Source organism: Colobus angolensis, unplaced genomic scaffold (assembly GCF_000951035.1).
Source record: "Colobus angolensis palliatus isolate OR3802 unplaced genomic scaffold, Cang.pa_1.0 Scaffold273, whole genome shotgun sequence".
Lineage (NCBI taxonomy): Eukaryota > Metazoa > Chordata > Mammalia > Primates > Cercopithecidae > Colobus > Colobus angolensis.
The window spans coordinates 2,663,807-2,676,192 of NW_012115966.1; the positions used below are offsets into that span (position 1 = coordinate 2,663,807).

The 12,386-nt window shown below is 35.9% G+C and overlaps 1 protein-coding gene across 3 annotated transcripts in view; it reads right to left on the reverse strand.

Moving 5' to 3' along the window:
• The window catches only part of GPSM2 (G-protein signaling modulator 2), a 63,450-nt gene that overhangs the window by 37,747 nt on the left and 13,317 nt on the right, over positions 1-12,386 (reverse strand). For all 3 annotated transcript variants that reach the window (XM_011948145.1, XM_011948144.1, XM_011948146.1), the window contains 6 exons: positions 5,165-5,386; positions 4,634-4,769; positions 4,155-4,297; positions 3,491-3,614; positions 3,262-3,377; positions 330-485 (listed from right to left, as the gene is read on the reverse strand). In XM_011948145.1, coding sequence (XP_011803535.1) covers positions 330-485; positions 3,262-3,377; positions 3,491-3,614; positions 4,155-4,297; positions 4,634-4,769; positions 5,165-5,386 — 897 coding nt within the window. The remainder of the gene's footprint in view (positions 1-329; positions 486-3,261; positions 3,378-3,490; positions 3,615-4,154; positions 4,298-4,633; positions 4,770-5,164; positions 5,387-12,386) is intronic.

Genomic DNA, 12,386 nt, shown 5'->3' on the forward strand with positions numbered 1-12,386 from the left:
CAGACTAATCCTCTATCGCAGACTAGTCCTGTATCACAGACTAGTCCTCTATCACAGACTAATCCTCTATCACAGACTAGTCCTCTATCACAGACTAATCCTCTATCACAGACTAGTCCTCTATCACAGACTAATCCTCTATCGCAGACTAGTCCTCTATCACAGACTAGCCCTTCATACAACGATATACAGAGGATATCACTGAAAAAGAAAATTCCTTAAAAGGGATTTTAAGGTAAACATAGGAAAAGAAACAAAGAAAAAACTCTAGGGATTCAATAATGCATCTATATTTTACCTTAGTTACGGTCAAAAGATGTAAAACATACCTATCATTCAGCTCTTGAGCAATTGCTAAGTGCTTCAGATGATAATCAATGGCCTTTTCATAGTCTTGAAGCAAAGTATATGTATTTCCAAGACTGTAACAAGACTGTGCTTCTACAGCTCGGTCTTTAAGCTGTCGAGCCAACAGTAGTGTCTTCCTACAAGAAGAAATTAATTCTTACATAATGATCATTCTCAGTTTGGGCTTTAAGATTCACAAAATAAAACTCTCATTTTTCCTCTCTGTTGCTTTCTGCTGCCTTTAAATCTCTGAGAGCCTAATATTCATATCCCGTACTTTCTTCATTATTTTTAGACAAAATGAAAAGGCCTTTTTGAAAAAGCAGATTCAAGACAGAATAAATTTGAGAATCCTAACAATTCACCAAAGTAAAGGAGTATTGAAACATGAAATCAAGAGTTTCTACAGATTAACATACTATCTTTCCCTCTAGTATTGGCAATAGCTTTTTTCCCACATGACATTTGTTTTCAATCATACCATCATCTTTGCATTGTCAAAATTTAAAATATTTAGGTAAAATTCTTATGTGTAGGCTATTAGTCACCACTTAGGTAAAATTCTTATGTATAGGGCATTAGTCATCAACTCATGAAAAATACTGAATACTGCATCCAAACATTACCCAAATTCTACTGTGATATTGTAGCTAGCATAGCAGTTAAGAATATAGATCTTGGAGCTAGACTGGGTTTAAATCCCAACTTTGCCAATTACTAAGCTAAGGGCAAAGTATGCATACCAGTCTCTTCATATATAAAATGGGAGAAATACCTCAAAGGATTTTTGTGAGAATTAAATTAATATGTATAGATATAAAGTGCTTAGAATAGCATCTTGTGCATAGTAGATGCTGTATAAATGTTAATGTGTTATTATTATCAGTGTTTAAACCTACAGATGCTTTTGGATTCAGTAATTTAAATGGCTCTCCCATCATTTCTGCCAAATAGTGTAATTACTTCATATCACTTATAACTATATGACAAATTACTATACGGTAATGTGATAGCTTTTTCTTAAACAAACAAATCTAAAATTACATATTTAATGATGATACCTTCAAATCTGTTGCCTTGGGAGGCTACCTAATTATTCTAATGTTGCCTGTCTTTTCAAATATTTTTGAAAGACTTTTGGAATTGCTTTCAGATCCTGTGGCATAATGCTTTCTGGCATACCATTATTCTTTGATGGTACAGTTGATTTGTAAATGATCAGAAATCTTTCTGGAACCAAATTCAATTATTAACATAGGTTTACCAAACTACTGCTTTGTATCTGGAAGGATATGGATCTACAATGTTATGTTAGCCTTCTTGTTTGGCCTTGATAACAATTCCAGGCTGGGTGTGGTGGTTCATGCCTGTAATCCCAGCACTTTGGGAGGCCGAGGTGGCGTATCACTTGAGGTCAGGAGTTCAAGACTAGCCTGGCCAACATGGTGAAACCCCGTCTCTACTAAAAATACAAAAATTAGCTGGGTGTGGTGGCAGACGCCTGTAATTCCAGCTGCTCAGGAAGCTGAGGCAGGAGAATCGCTTGAACCCAGGAGGTAGAGGTTTCAGTGCACCAAGATTGTGCCATTGCACTCCAGCCTGGGCAACAAGAGCCAAACTGAAAACTCTGTCTTTATTAAAAAAAAAAAAAAAAATCTAAAGAAGAGTTCTAAAAATATTACTAATCAACAACTTGGAATATATATAAAGTTCTGAGTTCTAGCCTGCTTATTGGGAGAAAAAAAGTAAGTTTCATTACTTTATATTGATGCTTCTTTAGTCAAATAGCCACTATCCATTTTATAATAGAACTTTTCAGTATGTAACACAGGTACACCATTTAATAATTAAGACTTCTCTATATCCCTTGGCTTTAAAATATAAGAAACTTTTATATTTAAAATCAAAATATATATTTCTTCATATAGTACATAGTAATATGTTTTATTTGGGAGGCTATTTCATATCTAACTAACCTAATCAACCAACAAATATTAACCATTAGTTAATGTTTAAAGCAAAGTGGAATGCTATTCAATGTTTTTTAGATAGGCCTGAAACAATTTTACCTTTTTTATGAAGATGACAAACTTATCCAGAACTGTCTCATATTGGATTTTTTAACAAAATACAAATCACTCACTGTGTCTTCAGTTTAGTCAAACTGGCTTCTACCCAAAATCTATAAGGGCCTTCAATCCCCACTAACTAGGGAAAACTCAATCTAGAAAGCACAGATCAGGCAACTCGGAGCTGTCTAAACTTTCTGTCATCTATGTCTCAAATCTACTGATAAGAGAGATCCTGTCACAGAAGAAGCTGGGATTGCAAACTCCTCAGGTAAGTGAATGGGGACGCAGCTTAACAGTGACACAGTCAAATATGGGCAGAAAGAGGGTAAAGGGAGAACTGCTCAGTAAGAAGGTGGGGAGGTAGAGCAAAAAAATCAGTGATCACTGATAGAGATTATAAATATTTTTGTTACCAGGCTTTCTTTTGGCATCTCTTCTAACCCATAATTGAGTGAAATAAAGCATATACACAATATATACTACATATGCGAAATAGGTTTAAAAGATATTAAAGGTTGAAAACTTCATTTAAAAACAATTACTTTTAAAGATAAAAACCAGTACTATAAAGGGGTCACACTGCTGCTATTAAATCTTAGGTACAATAATATTTATTGAGCACTGTGTACCAGGTACTGTGCTAAGTGTTTAATATATTATTTCATTCACTCTTCACAGTATTCCCCAAAATGATGTATTGATATATTCTGTTACAGATAAGGAAATTGAGGCTTAGATGCCAAAAGTCCTGCTGCAATCAGATTTTAAACCTAAAGCCTATGAATTAATGGGATTGAACAACTATTCGTTTTACATTTATCTACAGAAATATTAGACTAACTTGTAGTATTCTGAGGCAGTTTCAAATTCACCAAGAAATATATATGCATTTCCAAGGTTGCTATATGCTCTTCTTTCAGCCGCTTTATCTCCAAATTCTTTTGCAATCAGGAGACGCTGAAACAGAAAATTTTAATTAGATGTAGCTAAAATAAAATGGAAGAATGATCTAATCACTGTTCAGAACTTTGATGGAGGAAATGGTCTGGCTCCAAGGCCTTCCACTGTACCTGCTCATGAGCTATAACTGCATCCCTGAAGTTGCCAAGGAGGTAATGTGTGTTCCCAAGATTTCCAAAGGCACGTCCTTGTGCTGCTCGGTCACCCAAAGCAGTCACTAATGATAGATTTTCCCTAAGGGATAGCAAAAAGTGATGAAAAAATAAGTTTGCAAAACAATTTTATTTATGTGATTTACATATCTAATTCTTTTTATCAGAAAAAAATGTAAGGAAGCTTACAGCCATAATGTGCAACATTTTAAGGATGACATCTATGATGAAGAGCAATTATAGGAAATAGCTGGGAACACTTTATTAAACTATTCAGATAGGTTTCTGTCCAGGGTCAAGCACAGAGTTAATCTTGGAACCCCTATAGTTAAGTAGTTGTATGAAATTCTATTGGTAAAGACTAAATTACTCTAAATAACAGCCCAATCATTGGTATTTCTTGTTTTTGCCACTAAGTGGCACTGGTCTTTAATTTAAATGAAAGCTACAGATTACTACTAATAATAACACTATAACATTTAAGCAACTGAATTGATGATTTTGCTAGTTCATAGCTTTAAAACCTTTGCCAAACTTAAAAACTTACTACTGAATAAAGAACGTACAGCAGATCCACGGCTTAGATGGGCCTACATGATTGCCCATATCAGCCCCTACTCACTCATAAAAATCCACGGCTGCCTGCAGAGCATCTCTCACTTCTTCTGGAAATTCTCCTACATCCTGGGGACCAGGGTAACCAAAACTTTTCCCTTTGGCATGATACACATTCCCAAGATTGTAAAGTGCTCTTGCTTCTCCCACCTAAATGAAGACATCAGCAAAGTTAACATTTTGAAAACAGAGGTCAGGTTTATCATATATATTTGTAATATCCTTAGTATTATGGACAAAGGAAAGAGATTTTTATATTGGTTCTCCATACATAACCAATCAAATAATTACTTATGAAAGAAAGATCTCTATTTCCTTCTTTTTCTCCATTTAATTTTTTTTTCTCTCTTTTACTTCTATTGGTCTATCAGTGTTTTCTTTTTTGGTATTAATTTTTAAATAAACTATAGAATAATTAAATAGTATTAAAATGCAAAGCCATCTGAATGAAAATATTAGGCCTACCATCTAATGCTGCGGTATTACCTTGTCATTAAGCTCTCTGGAAATATCTAGATGTCGCTGACAACAAACTATGGCTTCATCAAAATTCCCAAGAACTTTTAAGGTGTTTCCCAGATTACCACTAGCTTTCGCTTCCCCCAACTGGTCTCCAATAGTCCTGAAAAAAGCAAAAAACAAAACAAAAAAATGGTATTGAAATACAAATGGTGTTAAAATATAAAGCAGCCAGAGTACAGTTTTCCAAGAGGACAAACTGACATGCTTAAGGTAAGAAAAACCCATTGGCTTTGAAACCTACTTTAAATAAATATTTAAAACTTACATTTCTGGATTTGAATGTAATTAGTTTTCATCCATTTAGTTAAACTCTAGGGTCATTTCACTACTATTCATTCAATTAAACTGTGCTCAGCCTAAAGGTTAGTTTTAAAAAGTGATGCTACTGAAGTAGAACTCATTAAATGTATTAAGTTAGTTTTTGTTAATTGAATAGAAATATTTTTTAATGTAATAGCTAATTTCAGAAGGAAGAATATTTAAAAGCTTAATTACCTTGCAAGAGTTAAATCATGATGGTGATATTCTAATGCTTTGGCATAATCATGCAAATAGAAATAAGCATTGCCCAGCTGGCTGTAAATAGCGCTAAGTGTTTTTAGGTCTTCAGTTCCAACTTGAACTGCAGCTTCAAAGAATGACACACCAGCGCGGCAGTCTCCTGATTTACATAGACGTTCCCCTTCCAAGGCCAGCTCTAGGCAAGAAGCTTCCATTCTACAAAATTATACAGGACAGACATTTAAACATAACATTACAGCTGCATCATAATATTTTTAACTTCCAGTAATATAATTTAAATGTAGACTATACGGCTACTCTTGTTCAGAGCAGCTGCCTCTATAACTGAAATCTATATACATTCCTGATGAAACAGTAAAACAGTTATTTGTAGCAAGAGGTAATGTGCCTACTCAAATTTCTCTGAGCCTGCTCAGAGAGGTCAGGATAGCTAAATATCTTTATGTGGAGCTCATTTTAATTGGCCCAGAGCAATCCATGTTACTAGTGAAAGAACCTATAGCAGTATTTCCCAAACAATTCTGAGTTGTAACAGACCTCTGGACTTCCTTAGAGTCTGAGGAGATGAGTATGTGGGAAAGTGAGGCCCTACAATTATCAATACTGTTCTCTACCCAGGTATCCAAGTATTCTAGTCACTTGTTCATCAACCCCTCTGACCATCCATCCATCCATCCATCCATCCATCCATCCATCTATCCCTCGCTCTCTCTCATACACACACAACACACACTCAGTCTCCTTCCTCTTCTTACCACCACATGACCACTTATACCATAGAAAAATAAAGGAACAAAATATTCTTGATCTATAAGGCACATTTTCACAAGAGAACTAAGTGTCAAGAAACTAAGTTAGAAAACAATGATTCAAAAATTTGCAGAAATACTAATTTTGAAAGTCTGTCCCTGAATTGAAAAAGAAGGATGAAGTCACTGTAAACATATCTGGGAGAAAAAACCACTGACACTTCGGATTCAAATCCTAAATTTTAGAGGGTGCCCCTCACCAAAATTCCCATTGTGTTTCTTCAGCATCTTCATGATTTCTGCCATATGTATGAACTACCTATTCGTTTAATTATTTCTGTAATTTGGCAAATTTCCTTTAAATTAGAACACTATCTTTATCATTGAAAAAAATGGAGCTTCATGCAAAGCAGTACTCATGAAACTGTGAGTTTGATATGATACTTATATTTATATTCTAATATGGCAGTCTCCAACCTTTTTGGCACCAGGGGCCAGTTTTGTGGAAGACAATTTTTCCATGGATGGGTGGCAGGGGATGGTTTTGGGATGATTCAAGTGCATTACATTTATTGTACACTTTATTCCTCTTGTTACTACACATTCACCATAATGTAGAATCAGTGGGAGCCCTGAGCTTGTTTTCCTGAAGCTAGATGGTCCCATCTGGGTGTGACTGGAGACAGTGACATCTCATCAGGTATTAGACTCTCCATAAGGAGCGTGCAATCTGGATCCCTCGAATGTGCAGTTCACAATATCTAATGCCACCGCTGATCTAACAGGAGGCAGAGCCCAGGTGGAAATGCTGACTCGCCCCACCCACCTGCAGCTTACCTCCTAACAAACAGGCCACAACAGTACTGGTCTGTGGCCCAGGGCTTGGGAATTCCTGTTCTAATACACATTAAACAAATATGTAATTATTAAACTCTAAAAGTAAAGTTACCTTATGTACCACCAGTGGCATACATATCACTCTTTGAAAAGCTCTAATTAAGCTCATCAAATGTTTTAATTTTTGGAACAGCACTAAGTTACTCCTTACTAGAATGAGCTTTGAGCCAGTGGTTCTTAATGCTGGCTGTACAACAGCAGAGCTCACCTGGAGCACTTTCTAAAACTCTCAACCCTGAACTCCACTCTCTGGGTGACGTCTGGCCACCTGTATTTTTTTAAAGCCCCAGGTAATTCTGAAGTACAAGTTAGGGTTGAGAATCAGTGCTTTTATAAGAAATGTGAATTAAACTACCACTCACCCTAATATCATTCAAATATGATTATATTCTGTATATCTAGTGGTAGATCAATTAACATGTTTTTTTGAGTGCTGTTTTTCAGTCTGTAAAATTTCAAGGGTCCTTACAGCCATAAATTAAAATGGGATTATAAAATGGAAAATATATCTGATGAAGCTAAAAGCCTGGACAAAATTAACTGAGCCAACTGTAAAGGTTCAAAGCAGACTTCTGGTTCAGAACAAGCAGATGTATGTAGCCAATTCCAATGGGTAATTTTCACGTTTTCTATCTAGGTATCTTTTTCTTTCTTTCTTTCTTTTTTTTTTAAGAATTCAAATGACTTAGCTAATGGCTACTGCTTGCTCATCTTCACTTTTTTTTGAGACACAGTTTCACACTGTCACTCTACAATCTTGGCTCACTGCTAACCTCTGCCTCCTGGGTTCAAGTGATTCTTGTGCCTCAGTCTCCTGAGCAGCTGGGATTACAGGCGTGCACCATCATGCCTGGCTAATTTTTGTAATTTTAGTAGAGACAGGGTTTTGCCATGTTGCTCAGGCTGATCTCAATCTGTTGACCTCAAGCAATCTACCCACCGTGGCCTCCCAAAGTGCTGGGATTACAGGTGTGAGCCACCATGCCCGGCCCCATCTTCACTTTATGGATCTATGCAAAATAATGCAGGTAAACCTCTAACATTTTGCTACAACATTAGACTACAAGCCAATTAGATACAGGAGAGAAGATCTAAAATACATAGTAAGATAAGCGGTTAAATCAGAAACCTTAAACAACTATATTTATGTTTATATGTCACTTCACAATTAATGAAGCCTATTTTTGTCTTCCAAAAACGAAAATTGCCCTTTAGAATTGCATTTCTGAAAATGAGAGATTTCATAAAAGAAAAAATTGAGTAGATCTGTTTAAGATTTTATGAAGTTATTGTCATATTCTATGTATAAAGAGATATAAGTCAACAAAAGATATGTAAAAATGTAATTTTTTTTCTTGAGATGGAGTCTTGCTCTGTTACTCAGGCTGGAGTGCAATGGCGCAATCTTGGCTCACTGCAACCTCCGCCTCCTGAGTTCAAGCAATTCTCCTGCCTCAGCCTCCTCAGTAGCTGGGATTATAGGCGTGCGCCGCCGTGCCCAGCTAATTTTTGTATTTTTAGTGGAGACGGGGTTTCATCATGTTGTCCAGGCTGGTCTCAAACTCCTGATCTCAGGAGAGCCGCCTGCCTCGGCCTCCTAAAGTGCTGGGATTACAGGCATGAGTCACTGTGCCCAGTCAAAATGTGATTTTTATTAAATGATTATTTTGCTAGATGAAGTACCTGAACTGATTTGTCTTTATTTGTTGAAAACGGAAACCAATGAACTTCTAAGAAATATAAAAAAAACATGGAAAATACATTTTATATGTAAAATTTTTTCCTATAAAAAGTTTTTAATTTAAGCATTCTAATTATGTTAAAAATTATATCTCAAGCATTTTCAGTGCTAGGAATTGATCTTAAGGTATACTTACACAAATTTAAGATATATATGAAAGGATATTTACAGCAGCAAAAAAACACAAATGAATTAAATGTCCACCAATAGAGTACTGGGTAAAAAAAATTACACGCCACTATACAATGGAATACTAATGATGGCACATCATGTCACTGAGGGAGAGGTGGGGAAATGGTCACATGTGACAGCACCATCAGTTCAGGATGACTGGGTTGCTGGCCAGGAAATTAGGAGTAAGGCAGAACTGGCTATTCATGTGAACAACATTTAAAAATCAGAAGTATAAAAGTGTTTGCCTATATTCATATAAAGCTAGGAAGTATCTTCTTCAAATAAATAACTTCACCACAAATGACTGATCTTCTGGATTTAAGTTTACAGAACATTTTACTGGAACCATTGATCCAAATGATGTGGCATCCAATAAAACTTAGCTATAGGTTGAATGGCATCATAAATGTTACACATTTTTTAAAAGGCATTTTACATAATTGCCATAAGAAACAATGACAGCAAACTGGAAGCTTGCTGGCTACATGGCTGTCTTTGAAGTCCATGTAGTAAGAATGCCCTACAGGAGAGACTAGCTTAGAAAAGTTATTCCAGTGACTAATACCTGAAATAATGTCCAAAACTCTCTAGTTTATGATTAATTCTTAGATAGATTCGGGCTCTGTTGTATATTATTAGAAAATAAGTTAATATTCTGGCAAAAATCTCTAACATCTGAATCAAATATAGGTTATTCCTGCAAAATAGGGCAGGTTGGTTTATAAATTTTTTAGAAGATCATTAAATAGTAACAGAGACAGTAATTTCATATTCTCTCTGTCTCTATGAGAGAATAGAATTACCTCCTTTGTTTACCAGTTGGGTTGAAAACAAAGAACATACCCAGATATAGAAGAAAAACCAAGAAAATACCCCTCCATTAAAACATATCCCACATACAAAGTTTCTAGAAGACTTAATAACATCAATTTTGTCCAGATTTGACTCTTGCTTCAAGGAGCTTACATACTATTTAAGAATAAATGATGGGATTCAGGACTTAAGAGCCAAAACAAGAGTACTCTCCATTTTCTCTATTATGCTTTCCATTTCTGTGGTTGTGGAATCTTCTTTCATAGACCCTAGCTCTACCTTCTCTGTATTCTAATTGGGCATGAACCTTTTCCATCACCAGTCCTAGCCCCAATAAACAATTTTCACCCATTCAATTTACCACATATATCTAGCTGTTCTCGTTTATTTTGTAAAAGGAAAAGTGCTCAATTATATTGATTTACATTTTGTACGGTTAGATGATTAATAATATAGAGTAAGAAGGAAGAAAATGATTAAAAATAAAACTTTGTAAGGTAATTTAGTCTTTTAAAGTGATTTTAACCTTTATCAAACTTAATTCTCAAAATAACCCTCTGAGGCGGGGTGCAGTGGCTCATACCTGTAATCCCAGCACTTTGGGAGGCTAAGTGGGGTGGATCGCTTGAGCCCAGGAGTGCAAGACCAGCCTGGGCAACGCGGCAAAACCCCATCTCTACCAAAAAAACAACAAAAAAAATTAGCTGGCTGTGGTGGCATGCACCTATAGTCCCAGCTACTCGGGAGGCTGAGGTGGGAGGATAGCTTGAGCCTAGGAAGCAGAGGGTGCAGTGAGCTCACACCACTGCACTCCAATAAAATAAAATAAATATAACCTTCTCAAATAAAAGAAAAATAACCTAAGAGGCATTGCTACAGAAGAAGAAACTGATGCTGAGACAGGTTAAATGACTTGCTTAAGGTCATGGGATGGCAAAGCTGAGATATGAAAATTTGTCTTTATCTCCAAATCCAGTGGTCTTTGCATCACTCCTTGTTAACTTAAACTATTCAAGAAAGCACATTATTAACAACTACACTGAGCTAACAAAATTAAAGAATTCAACACCATATCTGTATTCCTTCACAACTTACGTGCAATAATCTAACTTTTACAATATTAAAGTATTGAAATGTTTATTATTCACAGTAAGAAGCATAAATGACATTTCCCAAAGAAACACAAAACCAGAGAAACTAGTGTAATGAACCCAATGTATCCATCTTTCAACTTCAATAATTACATATATATAATCAAAATATTATTTATTCATTCCTACTCCCATTGTTACTCTTCCAACCCCAGATCAGTCTGAAGTACATTCTGGAAAGCATATGATTTCATTTGTAAATACTTTAGTATATATCTTTAAAAGATTAATCTTTTTCAAAAAATATAATCACAATACCATTATCACACATAAAAAATTAATAATTCCTACAAATCAACCATATAATTTTTTTAACTTAGAAATAAACTATACTTTGCTATCAGTCTCCACCTTCTGAAATAGGTGCAAAATATTTCATTAAAGCATTCTGATGTCCCCTTAGGAGGTGACTTAGTGTCCCAAGAAACATTCCATTTCAAAATTACAAATTCATTGTGCCACAGAAACTCCTCCAGGGATAGATGACGACCTCCACAATGGAAGAACCAGATGGATAAAACACTTCATAAGTATTTACTAGAGCAGAAGAATAACTTATACTAGCCTATGGCCTAACATAAAGAGTTCAAATCATTACCCCCAATTATACAACAATCCAATCAATATACAGAATGCTGGTCATAGAGCACTGATAAAGTCAGGGATTTGTTTGGTATAATCCTATTACAGACAGTACCAATTTTTAAGTTTCCCTTAGTGAAGTCCTATAGCAATGTGCAACCATGTTTGATCTAAACTGTATCATGGAAAAAAAGACAATTCTAAGATCTTCCAACAGGCAGAGGTACAAGCCATTCCTCCTTATCTACTGCTCTTACCATATTAGAAAGCACAATACTATTCAAAACATTCAGCAAGACAAACATCTTATTATGTTCATATTCCACTGAAGTTCAATATGTGCTAGAGAACATGCTAATTATCATGGCTGCTGAGGAGCGACCATAGCTGAGGAGCTAATGCTCAAAGGGAGAGGTGAGGAGGAAGGCAGCACCATAAAAACAGATTCATTTAATTTTAATATAGTTGGTGGTGCTAAGAAAAATGCGCAGATTGTAATATGAGCACATGGAGGCCACAGAGCCTAACTATGGAGCTTAGAAATGGTTTCCAGGAGGAGATAATCTCTGAGCTGTATCTTAGATATTGAGTAGAATTAGCTAAACAAAGAAAGTGGGAAGGGAATTCAACACAGGGTATAGTATGAGCAAAGACACTGAGACATAAAACAGCACGACATGCAGGAAACCAGAGCTCAAAGTGCAAGTTGAAAAATGGCAGGAAGTAAGGTCCAAGGAATAGGCAGAAGCCAGATAATGGAAGATCTTGTGTTCTATGTTCAGCTTGGCTCAGTGACAAGGAGCCACCCTAGGTTTTGAGCAGAGAGGTTGCATGGTTAGCTCTCTGTTTTGAGACTGAGCCCACTAAGTGACAAATCAAAACGATGGGTTCCAAGAAGTGAAGAATGGAGGGAGTCTGGAAGGAAGATCCTGAGGATCTCAATTTATAGCTATGGTGGTGTAAAAAGTAAAGTAGAGGTTCCTCTTCAAAGACTTTCCTCCCCATCTAATTAGGAATAAATAGTAACTTCTCTTAGAAGCAAAATTTATTCAAAGACCTGTGCTAACATTCTTAAATATCTGCTAGCC